Source organism: Nilaparvata lugens, chromosome 9 (assembly GCF_014356525.2).
Source record: "Nilaparvata lugens isolate BPH chromosome 9, ASM1435652v1, whole genome shotgun sequence".
Classification (NCBI taxonomy): Eukaryota; Metazoa; Arthropoda; class Insecta; order Hemiptera; family Delphacidae; genus Nilaparvata; species Nilaparvata lugens.
This window is the reverse complement of record NC_052512.1, coordinates 44,742,418-44,759,013: the sequence shown is the minus strand read 5'-3', so window position 1 is coordinate 44,759,013 and position 16,596 is coordinate 44,742,418. Positions and strand designations below refer to the sequence as shown.

The following is a 16,596-nucleotide window of genomic DNA, read 5'->3' as shown; positions in this document are numbered from 1 at the left end:
CACAGTCAATGGCCCATATGAATAAAACCAGAGCAAATGCTCTTTCTCGCTTTTCTCTGTTGCCAGATCATCTTTCACTTTTTGTGTAGTTGAGAGGTTGATATTGTGGTAATTATTCATATTGAATGAAAAAGACTAAGAAATTGTCAAAAAAACACTGATTTATTGATAATTAGAAAGACCGGTTTCGGTCAATCTCTGATGAACTAAAACTAAATACAAGAGCAGCAGAATTTATACTAGTAGGCGAGTACTGCTATTGGTCGAGGGCATGAACGCCTGCCATTGGCCTAGCTAGACAGTCTCCTCCCCCTCAACGGTGTGACAAAATGGCGGCTTAAGCAACAGAATCGCCATGATAATAAAATTTACTTTGTAGTACAAAATAAGAACCAAGAAAACAAATGTGAAAGATAATAAAATAAATATGTAAATGGAAAAACTATTGACTAATGTATGCTTACATGTTTATGATAAAACTAAATTCGTAGTGTTGTACTGGTTGAAATTAATCTGGTCATTTAAACTATACTGGGGATTTCCCTTAATTACTCTTGTTATTTCTAAAGCCTCTAGAATATTCAAAGATCAGCCTTTGTTATTAACATGCAGAAACTCAACAAAGTTACAAAGGATATCGTGTACACAGACGCATATACACTCATACACACACACACACACACACACACACACACACAATACCCAAAAACCACTTTTTTGGACTCAGGGGACCTTGAAACGTATAGAAATTTAGAAATTGGGGTACCTTAATTTTTTTCGGAAAGCAATACTTTCGTTACCTATAGTAAGGCTAGTTTCACATTCATTCGGTTCGTTTCGTTTTCGGCAAATTCCGATAAGTGTGAAACCATGATTCGGTTTGAATTCGGTACCGAATATCAACCGCATAGCACCGAACGCCCCCTCGACACGAATAGGTTTCATCATATTCGAATTCGTTGCTAGGGAAACGGGAAAAAACAAAGTCTTTTACACACGCTTGCCTTTTTTGCTTTTATTTTAAACTGATATCGTGATTATCTGTTTCAAAATTTTCCAAGTCAAAATCATATGGTCAATTCATTTCTGTTAGTTCACAGGAACATTTCTTTCTCAATGAATAGTTTGCTAAAAAAATATGAAAGATATAAATTAAAACTCAGGGAGAATTTTTATTCTTTTTTTTTATTTTTCCACGAATATCACATGATTTCATCAATGGAGAGAAGACATGAAGTTTATATACCATGGGTCAAAACAAGAACAAATTTTCAATTCAAAAAAATCATCTCTCTGAACATCAAAAAATTAACAAAATTAAAAAGAAACTATTCAAATAATTCACAATTTTTAATTAATTTTAAAATTTTGTTGTTCAAGAAATAACATATCACAATTTAACAGAAGCTGAAAATCCAGACACAGCTGTGTTTGAGAAGAAAATACCTAATTGGAACCGTACGAATTAAAACCTGATATGTATGAAAGCCTCATTCGTTTTCGGTAACGAACCGAACCGAACCGAACACGTACCGAACCGAATGAAACCGAAAGCGTGTGAAGCTAGCCTAATAGGGCAAGGAAAGTGAAAATTCTTTATTGGGCGGAGTTAGGACTTTTTAAGTCGTCTCTACCACTCAACCTCAAAATCCTGCTAGTGAATAAATGAATGATTTTTTGTGTTTCGTCAGGGAATACTACATACTGCCAGGTCTAACAGCAGATGGTTACAAGGTGTTCTACGCAGGAGTGCACGACTGCGAACCGACGCTCTACGATTTCTGCGATGCTTGCAAAATGTTCCTAATGGTGGGGGAAACAGAGTTGGTGCAGCATGGTCTATGCAAGGGGATAGTCGTTGTTATGGACTGCAAGGGAGCTTCCTTCCGGCATCTGCTCAAGGTCAAACTGAGGACAGTCAAGAGTTTCCTCAGCTATGTACAGGTAACATTCATCAAAGTTGGGAAGTTTTGTATCAAATTATGGTGTTGTGTATCGAGTTGAGATGATACTGTATCATAGTAAGGTGATAGTGTATCAAATTGTGCAAGGGAGTTTTTTCCTTTTGGCATCTGCTCAGGACTGTCAAGAGCTTGCTCCTCAGCTATGTACAGGTAACATTCATTCAAAGTTGGGAAGTTTTGTATCAAATTATGGTGTTGTGTATCGAGTTGAGATGATACTGTATCATTGTAAGGTGATAGTGTATCAAATTGTGCAAGGGAGTTTCCTTTTGTCAACTGCTCAGGACTTTCAAGAGCTTCCTCAGCTATGTACAGGAAACATTCATCAAAGTTGGGAAGTTTTGTATCAAGTTGAGATGATACTGTATCATAATAAGGTGATAGTGTATCATATTGTGCAAGGGAGTTTCCTTTTGATTACTGCTCAGGACTTTCAAGAGCTTCCTCAGCTATGTACAGGTAACATTCATCAAAGTTTAGAAGTTTTGTATCAAATTATGGTGTTGTGTATCAAGTTGAGATGATACTGTATCATATTGTGGTGATACTGTATCATATTGTGGTGATACAGTATCATATTGTGGTGATACTGTATCATTTAAGGTGATAAAGGGAAAAGATAGCAGAAGAGGATATGCCATTGTTTGTAGAATTCATTCAAAGTTGGGGAGTATTGTTTCAAATTATGGTGTTGTGTATCAAGTTAAGATGATACTGTATCATAGTGTGGTGTTAGTGTATCACATTGTGGTGATACTGTATCATTTATGGTGATAAAGAGAAAAAATAGCACAAGAAGATATGCCATAGTTTGTAGAATTCATTCAAAGTTGGGAAGTTTTGTATCAAATTATGAAGTTGTGTATCAAGTTGAGATGATACTGTATCATAGTGTGGCGGTAGAGTATCATATTGTGGTGATACTGTATCATTTATGGTGATAAAAGAGAAAAGATAGCACAAGAAGGTATGCCATGGTTTGTAGAATTCATGTATCAAGTTGAGATGATACTGTATCATAGCGTGGCGGTGGTGTATCATATTGTGGTGACACTGTATCATTTATGATGATAAAGAGAAAAAATAGCACAAGAAGATATGCCATGGTTTGTAGAATTCATGTATCAAGTTGAGATGATACTGTATCATAGTGTGGCGATAGTGTATCACATTGTGGTGATACTGTATCATTTATGGTGATAAATAGAAAACATAGCACAAGAAGATAAGCCATGGTTTGTAGAATTCATTCAAAGTTGGGATTTTTTGTATCAAGTTATGAAGTTGTGTATCAAGTTGAGATGATACTGTATCATATTGCGGTATCATCTCCTCCTCCTCCTCCAAATCGCTCTTTTTCACTTCCTTCATCACTCTATTCTCACGCTCCTTTTTCTCTCCCACTTCTTCTCTTCCTCCTCCTCATCGGTCTCATTCTTCTCCATCACCTCTTTCTGCCCTCCTCCTCCTCGCTTTTCTCCTTCTTCTTCTTTTTTCTCTTCTTCTTCTTCTTCTTCTTCTTCTTCTTCATCTTCATCATCATTCTCGTCTACTTCTTCTTCTTTTCATTTTCTTGTCTTCTTCTTCTCCTCATGTTTTCTTCATCAAAATGTTTCTGGCGATTGGTGAGACAAGGCTTTAGATGAGTGTGAAGTGACAACAATGCCTATCTATCTTTTCCACAGAATTAAAAACGTAAATAACACTTTAGAAGGAAATTGAGGCCACAACTTAACACACAAAATTATAGCGGACGCTAATTTTACAACTTTTTTCAAATCACTCATTTGCTCTCCCCGTGTCGGTTGACAACAATGCCTCCCTATCTTTACCACCGCCTTTGAAACGTGGACCTCACTATGAAGAGAACAACAATGTCGTTCTATCTTTTCCACAGAATTAAAAACGTAAAGGAGAAAAATGAGGCCACAACTTAAATACAAAATTATAGCGTACGCTAATTTAACAACTATTTCAAATCACGCATTTGCTCTCTAGATAATTCCAAACAAGTTCTAGTCACACAGACATTCAAGTCAATTTTTTCATTCATTCTTTTTTCGCCACACTGCACAGAAAGCAGCTGTTTTCCAGTCCCTACGTAGATCTGAAAGACCTTGTTTGCAGACGACGTCAGAAAAGGGTTTCTTTTCCGGTCTAGGCCAGAAAGTTGTCTCTTTCCAGCCGCTTATGGCTGGAAACAACGCGCTAATTATTATTAATAAGTCATCCGCTAGATCGGGCGAGTGTCCACTTTCATAATAAGCTGAAGTCGCCATGATTTTAGTTCCAGTTTCGAATCAAACTAATTCGCTTCGCAACCAGTTTTATTCAATTATTTATTGTTGATTAGTGCATTCCGAATTTTCAAAAATGCTTGAAGATGACTGTGGTATTCCAAGTGAAATTTTAAAAGAATCTGAAATCCTGACTGCAAATCTTCTACCACTAAAATCAAGAGATAGGTACGATAGCTAAACGAGTATTCTTTATTTTGTATTCTTTATTTATTTTGTCAGCAATACCTGTAGTGTGGCGAAAAATATCGTTCGCACCACGGGCAAAAATGTTTTTCCAGCTCTCAATCTTTTCTAGTCCTCGGCCTACGGCCTCGGACTTGAAAACCGATTTCGAGCTGGAAAAATCTCATTTTCTGCTCTAGGTGCGAAAATATACTATTTCTAGCAGATAACCTGTTTCTCAAGTCGTAATAATTGTGGTGAAGATTATAATTTCAAAGATATTCAAGTACATGGAAATAATATATCAGGTTACATAATATTGTAGAGTAACGATATTTAACTAGTAGTTCTGTGAACAGTGAACCTCGCGAAGTTATAAAACCACAGTCTCCTCTAATACTGTCAATCAGAGTAAATTCTGTCCTGTCCTGTCGTGTCGGCGAGATATCGGTGTATAAACAACTAATGGCTGTTTGGGTTGTTGTATGGACAATGCTAATAATTTGATGTAAACAGCTCTATGATACTACATCAAAAGCTTACCGAGTTGAAAGCAGAGAAAAGTCGGGAGAAAATACTATGCTACTTCAAGCTATCAATTGCATGCCTCACTGCATGCAATTAATAGTCAACACAACAGCTGTGTTCATATTTGACCAAGCGAAGTGAGGTCTAATATTCAAGTCGACTGTTTTCCATTTCTCTTTATTTATTTTTAAATGTTTTATGTTGCGCATTTACGGCGAAACGCAGCAATAGATTTTTATGAAATTTGACAGGTATGTTCCTTTTTAAATTTCGCGTCGACGTATATACAAGGTTTTTGGAAATTTTGCATTTCAAGGATAATATAAAAGGAAAAGGAGCCTCATTCATACGCCAATATTAGAGTAATTATCAGACTATAGAATTATTCATCATAAATCAGCTTACAAGTGATTACACAGATGTGTGGAGAAGCCAGTCTATTGCTGTATTTACATAAGGTCTATAGTTTCAATCAGGTACTTGTAGATGAGAATATCTCAATGCAACTTATTAAAAATCTGGTGTGGCGCACTCACACAACTTTCCTTGCCGTTATGAAAATTGATCACCTGACGCTAGTGTGAACGCGCATCTCAAGTTAAAGATCTGAGCCAGCTGGTGACAGGTCAATAACGCTGGATACACACGAGATCCAATCTGCTATCTCTTCATAGTGAACGATTTGATAGGATCAACAGTTGCCAACGGTTTGCAATTGAATAATCACATTTTCTCAAATTTCGAGCTTATTTTTAATTTTAGGTGAAAATGTTACTGAACATTAATTGTAGAGATTCTCATGCTCAATCTTTTCCACTTGAAATTTTTTGTTTAAATTGTATCTGAAGCCTGATAATTGGGGATCTACAATCGAACTTTGAAAAAATGGGGTGGAGCTCCTGATATTCTTACAGATATGGGACTTATGGCAGTTGATAGAGCTTATCGATGACAATTTTAGGTATAAATTTGATCAAAATCGTTGGAGCCGTTTTCGAGAAAATCGCGAAAAACCCTGTATTTGACAACATTTTCGCCATTTTAGCCGCCATCTTGAATCGCATTTGATCGAAATTGTTCATGTCGGATCCTTATAGTGTAAGGACCTTGAGTTCCAAATTTCAAGTCATTCCGATAATTGGGAGATGAGATATCGCGTACACAGACGCACATACACTCATACACACACACACACACACACACACACACACACACACACACACACACACACACACACACACACACACACACTTTTTTGGACTCAGGGGACCTTAAAATGTATAGAAATTCAGAAATTGGGGTAGCTTAATTTTTTTCGGAAAGCAATACTTTCCTTACCTATGGTAATAGGGCAAGGAAAGTAAAAACACAGCTGTTGTGTGGGCTTTTATTATTAATTGGGCTGTATTAATTGGATGCAGTGAGGCATGCAATTGATAACTTGAAGTAGCATAGTATTTTCTCCCGACTTTTCACTGCTTTCAACTCGGTAAGCTTTTGATGATAGTAGCATAGCTGTTCACATCAAATTATTAGCATTTACAATATTTACAATACAACAACCCAAACAGTCATCAGTCGTTTATAGACCGATATCTCGCCGACACGACAGGACAGGACAGAATTTACTCTGATGGACAGTATTAGAGGAGACTGTGGTTTATAACTGGACGAGGTCTACTGTTCACAGAACTACTAGTTATAGAGTAACGATATTTAAATATTTATTATTTGTCTAGATCATTTGTCTCTGATAATATATTTCAATTTTTGATATTGAAATTGATATTGTGGTAATTATTCATATTGAATGAAAAAGACTAAGAAATTGTCAAAAGCCACAGATTTATTGATACTTAGAAAGACCGGTTTCGGTTATTACTCCATTGTCAATCGCTGATAAACTCCACTTGTCAATACTCTACTAAACAATACTTGTTTATCAGAGATCGACAATGGTGTAATAACCGAAACCGGTCTTTCTAAGTATCAATAAATCTGTGGTTTTTGAAAATTTCTTAGTCTTTTTCATTCAATATATCTCAATGTTGGTAGTGTTTATTGCTTTGAGACTATTATGCCGATTTTAAAATGTTTTGACAGTATTTATCTCTCTACTAAGTAAATCATCACATAAATAAACCTTTACAATAATTAAATATTAACATAGAGGAATTATATTATGAGAATATTAAATCCCATGGTATAAGTAGTTTATGTTATATCATTTATGGTGTATCAAGTTGAGATGATACTGTATCATAGTGTGGTGATACTGTATCATTTATGGTGATACCATAGGGAAAAGACAGCATAAGAAGATATGCCATGGTTTGTAGAATTCATTCAAAGTTTGGAAGTTTTGTATCAGATTATAGTGTTGTGTATCAAGTTGAGATGATACTGTATCATATTGTGGTGATACTGTAACATTTATGGTGATACCATATAGAAAAGATAGCATAAGAAGATATGCCATGGTTTGTAGAAATCATCCAATGTTTGAAAGTTCTGTATCAAATTATGGTGTTGTGTATCAAGTTGAGATGATACTGTATCATTTGTGGTGATAATGTATCATGTTTGGTGATATCCCATGATAAAGGACCGTTATCAGGGTGTCCACTGAATCAGGCTCAGAAAATTCCCGTACAATTCCCGTACATTTTTCGCATATTTCACGTTTTTCCCGGTTTCCCTCGCTGGTTAAAACACATGATTAATATTAATTTAAAAATTTAGGTTGGGGGGGTGTCTATGGGGTTACTCAGAAGGAGGGTCAATTTGGAAAAAAAAGTATTTGGAACGATATCCTAGTAGTTCTAAAAAAGTTTCAGGGTTGAAGGATTGAAAGGAAATTTAAATTTTATGATAATATTGGAAACATCGCGAAGATTTGTTTTTCTTTTGAATATCACTTCTCACAGAATCATGTGACGTCGTAATGCGTAATAATTTTATATCAAATTAACGGGGAGAATTTCTCCTTTCTATTGGTGTTTGGATCATTTTTATCCGACCTATAGTTATTTTTTAATTAATGATTATGTTCGTCAATGTCGAAACATTTCGAGTAGAGAACATGAAATTACCGAGTTGCTAGAAACTTTTTTGTTTCAAAAGATAAGTAGGTGGTGAAAGCGAGAAAGTTTCTCAGAAATAATTGAAATTATTTTTTCAATTGTCAAACGTACTCGGACAAAGGTATTATGGCCTCTCAGGAGTTTCAAAGTCAAGGATAGCGGCTGAATGGTGTGCCTCCATATGCTATCAATAGCTAGGATCAACAAAAACAAAATACAGAACGATTGAAAAAATCTGACGTGGCACACTCACACAACTTTCTTTGCCGTTATGAAAATTGATCCGACGCTAAAGTTCGCGCGCATCTCAAGTCTACCAAAGATCTGAGCCAGCTGGTGACAGGACAATAAAGCTGGATACACACTGGATCTGCTATCTCTTCATAGTGAATCATTTATTATGTTGCAAATTTCTTCTCCGATTACTGTCGACTACTGTCTATTATTAGTGTGTTGTTGGGAGTGTAAGAGTGTAAGAAGGGCACAGTATGAGAGACTACCAGCGTCACATAGCTTCACCAAAAACAACTACTAGGATTATCGGCTTCAGTTAACACTCACATTTGCAACATAGACACCCTATACACTGTCTATTATTAGTGTGTTGTTGGGAGTGTAAGAGTGTAAGAAGGGCACAGTATGAGAGACTACCAGCGTCACATAGCTTCACCAAAAACAACTACTAGGACTATCGGCTTCAGTTAACACTCCATTTGCAACATAGACACCCTATACACTGTCTATATTAGTGTGTTGTTGGGAGTGTAAGAGTGTAAGAAGGGCACAGTATGAGAGACTACCAGCGTCACATAGCTTCACCAAAAACAACTACTAGGACTATCGGCTTCAGTTAACACTCACATTTGCAACATAGACACCCTATACACTGTCTATTATTAGTGTGTTGTTGGGAGTGTAAGAGTGTAAGAAGGGCACAGTATGAGAGACTACCAGCGTCACATAGCTTCACCAAAAACAACTACTAGGACTATCGGCTTCAGTTAACACTCACATTTGCAACATAGACACCCTATACACTGTCTATTATTAGTGTGTTGTTGGGAGTGTGAGAGTGTAAGAAGGGCACAGTATGAGAGACTACCAGCGTCACATAGCTTCACCAAAAACAACTACTAGGACTATCGGCTTCAGTTAACACTCACATTTGCAACATAGACACCCTATACACTGTCTATTATTAGTGTGTTGTTGGGAGTGTAAGAGTGTAAGAAGGGCACAGTATGAGAGACTACCAGCGTCACATAGCTTCACCAAAAACAACTACTAGGACTATCGGCTTCAGTTAACACTCACATTTGCAACATAGACACCCTATACACTGTCTATTATTAGTGTGTTGTTGGAGTGTAAGAGTGTAAGAAGGGCACAGTATGAGAGACTACCAGCGTCACATAGCTCCACCAAAAACAACTACTAGGACTATCGGCTTCAGTTAACACTCACATTTTCAACATAGACACCCTATACACTGTCTATTATTAGTGTGTTGTTGGGAGTGTAAGAGTGTAAGAAGGGCACAGTATGAGAGACTACCAGCGTCACATAGCTTCACCAAAAACAACTACTAGGACTATTGGCTTCAGTTAACACTCACATTTGCAACATAGACACCCTAAACACTGTCTATTATTAGTGTGTTGTTGGGAGTGTAAGAGTGTAAGAAGGGCACAGTATGAGAGACTACCAGCGTCACATAGCTTCATCAAAAACAACTACTAGGACTATCGGCTTCAGTTAACACTCACATTTGCAACATAGACACCCTATACACTGTCTATTATTAGTGTGTTGTTGGGAGTGTAAGAGTGTAAGAAGGGCACAGTATGAGAGACTACCAGCGTCACATAGCTTCACCAAAAACCACTACTAGGACTATCGGCTTCAGTTAACACTCACATTTGCAACATAAACGCAACATATCTTACTATGCTATCTTTTCTTTATGATAATTAATATACCGGTAATGCAATTTGGGTAGTGTTCTTATTGCCATGAGTCTACCATTCAAATTTAATTACAGTATTTAAATACAAAATACTAATTAAAAAATGTATGAATACAAAACACTGTTATTCAAATACTAAATGTGTATTTAGTTACACATGTATATGATAAAAGAAATATGTTTATTCTCTAAATTATTTCATTTTAAATCCAGAAACTATTAAACTATCAACAATTAACTGATAAGTATTAACTATTATTTCAATTATTTACAAGAAAGCATTTCAATAAATGTTGCTCAAACTCATGTTATCAACTTTTCACCCATCGTTGATGAACTATTAACTATCAACTATTAACGATCAACTATTTTCAATTGTTCACAGGAAGGAATTCCAATAAATATTGCTCAAATCCATGTAATCAACGTTTCACCAATCGTTGATAAAATGAACTACATTGCAAAACCGTTCATCAACAAGGATCTCATGGATAAGGTAATAGATAATCTTCATAAATCTATAATATAATAAAGGAAAGAACTGGCTTATACACGTGGGGGATAGAAAATTCACGAAAGACGCATCATCACGACGTCTCAACTACTCAACTGATTAACTTGCAATTTTGCATTATAGATTCTTAATTAACCGAGGATGGTTATAGGCCTATTGTCATTTCTAGGATTCAGTTGTAGAGGTGTGAAAGGATAGCGCTATCTGCTTTGTGGAATGATAGACAAGGATAGCAACACCAATGTTGATCAGTATAACGTGAACCTCACTAAGGCACAAAGCGCATTGGAAAATTGACCGAATATCAAGGTTATCATTAGTTGATCATCTCTATACTACCTTAATCTAGTAACCTTATCTAAATTTGGGAGAGGAATAGCACAAGGTTACCTAATTTTTTCTCCCCTAACATTTTGTAATGTACTTATTGTATGAATCAATAAAGAATGAAGGAAAGAACTGGCTTCTACACTTGGTGGATAGAAAATTCTCGAATGACGCATCATCACGTCTCAACTACTCAACTCAAATGAAATTAACTTGAAATTCTGCATATAGATTCTTGATTTACCAAGGATGGTTGTTATAGGTCAATTACGAGTTCTTCAAGGTTTCAAGTTTTTAATTGGATTCTTGCGAAGCACGGGTTACTTACTAGTCATTAATATATCAGGAAAATTGGAATTGTTAGAATTAAGGAATATGAGTTGTCATTAGTTTTACATAAGATTTTGATGACAGAATGATTGAATAATATTTTTCCTCCACCTACTGTCTAAAGTACTTACTTTACTCCCTGAAACATAATACTAAAGTGTCACTTTTTCGCTCTCGGTAGTAAAAAACAGAAAAACTCCCTAGGGAGGAAAAGTGACTCCATTTAAATAACATGGGGAGCAACTCTATTTTTAAAACTTATATTGTAATAGGTTTGAAGGTCTAAGCTCAGATGAGAAAGCGTAATAGAGGTGTCTGTCATCGAGTCAACTGAATTCAATACCACAACCAGAAATTTGATCAACTCATGAAATATATGTTTGTATGATGTTATATTCTTAATATTAGTAGACGATAAAAATTTAAACAATTTTAAAAATATTTTATTCTATTCAAAATACCAGCCAACAAATATTTTTGATCTGCAATTTTATTCAAATCTGAACCGCGTGATCTGGAGTCAGCCATTTTTGGTAGAGGCCCATCTGATATAATTGTTACAACTTTTGCCGATAGATAGCGCAATCGACAGTGCCAATCAGACGACCGGTTTTTAGGTTTCAGATTTTAGGTTATGTTGTTAGGAAACATTGTCACCAATACGTAAGTTATTGAAATGATATTATTTTTCAGTTTCAATAAAAAAATGTAGATGGAGGAAAAATGTTGTGTACGTCACAAGCGAAAAATACGTTTTCTCCCTCGGGAAAATTGTTCAAACTTTTTCCCACAGGGAGAAAAAGTCGCACTTTCCACTCTAGATATACAAATAACTATTGTTAACAGGTGAAATTCCATTCGGGAGAAATGAAAGAGTTCTATGAGACTGTGCCAAGGGAGTTGCTACCAAATGAAATCGGAGGAACGGCTGGTCCCAGACTAAATTTCAGGAGTGAGTATTTATTTATTCTATTATTTATTAATTTAGTCAAATACAATTATTAAGCCGTGACCAGACTGAACAAATGATCGACAAACATGTTTGTTGAGGGGGCTCAGTGACAAACATTTTAAAAAGTTTCGACAATCATTGGTTTGTCAAACAAAAAAATCTGCTGTGGCGCACTCACACAACTTTCCTTGCCGTTGTCACAACAGGCTTGTGCCCAAAACTGCCCCTTTTCAAATTTATACAACAGTCAAAATCAACATTGAGGTTAAGATACTATTAATTTTTAAATAATTATTCATTCGTAAATAGAAAGAAAAATAAAAATCTCAGTAACCTCTTTGAACTATTTTATCAACATTATTTTATTTTATTTTAGCCCTAGACAGAAAAGAGATAAATTATTCGTTCATTTATTTGATTGTTTATTCAGTTATTCGATTATCTATTCATATACAATACATGCAGTTAAAAAAACACCAGGAATGGCACTCACTCACTGACTGACTGACTGACTGACTCACTCACTCACTCGCTCACTCACTCACTCACTCGCAGAACTAAAAATCTACCGGACCAAAAACGTTCAAATTTGGTAGGTATGTTCAGTTGGCCCTTTAGAGGCGCACTAAGAAATCTTTTGGCAATATTTTAACTCTAAGGGTTGTTTTTAAGGGTTTAAAGTTCGTCTTTTAGCATGTACATTCTTCTTCTCCCAATCTCTTAATTATAATTGAGATTTCCATATCATTTATGTTACTATAGAACTATAATCTAGATAGAGTACCTCTTCGAAACAGTTGTTAACTGGCAACTAAATTAATAATTTTGTCAGGTTGGCATTGAGTTGACTTTGTTAGGTTGGCACCAAGTTGAAGATTGAAATGCATTTATCGCGGAAAAATTGATTGGGCACTGCTACTTCAATCCTGGGAATATTATATTACTAGCCGTCAGGCTCGCTTCGCTTGTCATATCCGTTTAGCCAGACGTTTAGTCTGGACCCCCGACTGGATTGTCCTAACATATGATAAAAATTCTCAAATGAAAAATGCAGGCGAGCGAAGCGAGCCTGCTGATCTCATTCTTGGATGATCCAGTCGGGGGTCCAGGGGGCGGAGCCCCCTGGCTAGACGGACATGGCGAGCGAAGCGAGCCTGACGGCTAGTACTATAATAAAGTAAAGATCTGGCTTATACATGTAAGAGATAGGCAAATTATGTTTGACGCATCATCACGTCTCAACTACTCAACTGATTAACTTGAAATTTCGCATATGAATTCTTAATTAACCGAGGATAGTTATAGGCCTGTCTTCAATTCTTCAAGATTTCGGTTTGTCAAGTTTTAGAATAGACCCTTGCGAAACACGGGTTACCTGATATAGTGAAGTCCATATTATAGCAGTGGATATATTTATAAAATGAGTATCTTGTCAATGCCTTCTAAAGATGGTAGCTGATACAGGTTTATTGATGTAATATCAACTGTTCATTCTCGTTATTATATTAACTGAGCAAGAAATTAAATTCTTCAATAATTTCATAATGAATTTCCATCAAGATTAAATATTTTGTTAATTAATTATTAATTATACATTGTTGAAAGCCAATCTGACAACAGAGCAAAGCTAGAGTGAGATAGCATACTATGGCATACCTTCTTATGCTTATGCTATCTTTTCTCTTATTTATTGGTGTCACCCATAAATGATACAGTATCAACACAATATGATACACTATCAACACAATATGATACACTATCAACACAATATGATACACTATCAACACAATATGATACGCTATCAACACAATATGATACACTATCAACACAATATGATACACTATCAACACAATATGATACACTATCAACACAATATGATACAGTATCATAATTTAATAAAGGAAAGAACTGGCTTATACACTTGGGGGATAGGAAATTCACGAATGACGCATCATCACGTCTCAACTACTCAACTGATTACTTGAAATTTTGCATATCCTATTATATTAAGCGAGCAATTTTCGCATATTTGTATTTCTATATCTGGTTATCTATGTTCAACGGATCTCGAAAACGGTTCTAACGATTTTCACGAAATTTGGAACATAGTAGGTTTATATAAAAATTAGATTGCACTAGGTCTCATCCTTGGGAAAACTCGCTGAACGAAATTAAAAGGATAATTCATCCTTGGCTGAAACAGCTGTGGATAGTAAAAAAGTGAGAGAGCGAGTGAGTATGTGAAAAATCAAAATATTGCATTCCCGAAATTCATAAGATGACGTATAGCCAGCTGTGAAATATAAACACCATCATTTTAGAGAATTGTGTTCTGTTTATTAATAAATAAAAATAACGAGCAAAGCTCGGTGTCCCGATGTTAGTTTCTTAATTTACCAAGGATGGTTTTAGGACTATTTTCAATTCTTCAAGATTCCATTACATCAAGTTTTCAGTTAGTCAAGTTATTAATTGCATCTTTGCGAAGCACGGGTTAGCTGCTAGTACAATAATAAATAACTCTAATCCATCCACTATTGTAATGCATTTTATGTTGTCATTAAATAAATGCAGCTTTAATAATATAATATGGTTTTCCAAAAATTGATAGAATTTTCTTCTAATTTTCCAGTTGCATCAAAGGAAAACCTGGCCAAGTACAGAGAATGGTTTGACTTTGAGAAAACTCTGCGACTAAACTATGGAAAGGTCAACAAGAATGGAAGAAAAGTCGAAGAAATCGATGAATCTCTGCAGGATTTGTGTATCGATTAATTGATATATCAACTATCAATTAATCGATTTATCAACTATCGATTAATCATAACATCGACTATCGATTAATTGATATATCAACTATCAATTAATCGATTTATCAACTATCGATTAATCATAACATCGACTATCGATTAATCATACCATTGACTATCGATTAATCAAGATATTGACTATCGATTAATAAAATATCGCCTATCGATTAATACATTGACTATCTGTTGATTGATATATCGACTATGATATTATATTTACTATCAACTGATCGATACATTGATTATTGATTGTTCGATATATCAACTATCAATTAATTGCAATATCAACTATCGATTGTAATATTAACTATTGATCATCAATTGTATTGATGTATCAATTTTGGTCAGAGTATTTAGTATTGATTTGTTAAGTATAGATTGTATCAAGTATTGATTTAAGAATGTATTATCTTTTATCAATGAACTTTAATCGTGATTAATTTCAAGTAACCTATCAGAGAAGGCGTTTTCCAAAATACGGCTTCTCTGATTGGTTCTCGTGAAATTAATCAGGATTGAAATTTAACCAGCTTTTGTGCAACCGGCACTCAAGAATCAAAAACACAATGTATTGAGTATGAATTATTTGATATATCTTATTAATTGATGCATCGACTTGGACAGATACGATTAATCGATATGTATCGAGTATGAATATTATTTGATATATCTATTAATTGATGCATCGACTTGGACAGATACGATTAATCGATATGTATCGAGTATGAATATTATTTGATATATCTATTAATTGATGTATCGTCTTGGGCTGATTCGATTTATCAATATCAGACAACGAGATATATAACACAATATTTAATAAGTTACATTATATCAATGATAGGAACCAAAAGAAAGTTGGTAAATTACCACAATAAATTTATATAGTCACTTGGAGATAATAGAATAAATGTTAGTACTAATAACCAGACTACTATAATATAATGTGAAGCTATATCATATCATAATAATTATATACAACAAAAGTTTGATATAATATCATGTTAATAATATACCATTGTTGAATATATTTATAAGAGTTTTGGTGGAGGAGATTAATTCTATTAATCAATACCATAGCTTATATTTGTCTTTCAAAAATTGTTAATAAATAGTCTAATTTAAAAAATATTGTATTTTCACTGGAATTTGAAGAATATTATATTATATGTATTGTTATTGAAGATTTGTATATTTTTGAAAAAAAAACAAAAACACGTCCAATGATTGTAATTATTAAATTTTATTGTGAATGTCAATAATGAATAATTTTAAATTTTCAAAGACAAGGTCAAAATTTTGACCTTTTCATGGTGTACTGATTTATCCTTACATTATTCATTCTATCCTGAAACTGAGATTTGAGCTACAGGGTCAGTGGAAATGATATGATGGCGTTGTTGACACGTTTCTTTTCCACCGCGTTATATCTGATTTCAGTAGAGTTTAGTTTCTGTCTTAGCCGCTAGGAGCGCTGTGTTGTGTGAATTTGCTCTAAATATAGCATGAATTGGAGTGCGAATGATGCAGCATGAAATTGAGTGGAAATTGCAACTTGCATGAGATTTGCGAAGAAGGTGGAGAGAGAAAAATAGAAGATGGAGAGTAGAGGAGAAAGAGAAGGATTATGTGAGAGAAGTTGTGTGTATTTTGGGTTCAA

General features: G+C 34.9%; 2 protein-coding genes across 3 annotated transcripts in view; one reads left to right on the top strand and one right to left on the bottom strand.

The window, feature by feature from the left end:
* LOC111059413 (alpha-tocopherol transfer protein-like) overlaps nucleotides 1-15,584 on the top strand; it is a 38,274-nt gene extending 22,690 nt beyond the window's left edge. For both annotated transcript variants that reach the window (XM_039435958.1, XM_039435959.1), the window contains 4 exons: nucleotides 1,692-1,944; nucleotides 10,389-10,499; nucleotides 12,021-12,126; nucleotides 14,759-15,584. In XM_039435958.1, coding sequence (XP_039291892.1) covers nucleotides 1,692-1,944; nucleotides 10,389-10,499; nucleotides 12,021-12,126; nucleotides 14,759-14,901 — 613 coding nt within the window. In that variant the 3' untranslated portion in view covers nucleotides 14,902-15,584. The remainder of the gene's footprint in view (nucleotides 1-1,691; nucleotides 1,945-10,388; nucleotides 10,500-12,020; nucleotides 12,127-14,758) is intronic.
* Nucleotides 1-16,596, bottom strand: part of LOC111063758 (dmX-like protein 2) — a 478,861-nt gene that overhangs the window by 183,628 nt on the left and 278,637 nt on the right. The gene's annotated exons all lie outside the window — the stretch shown is intronic.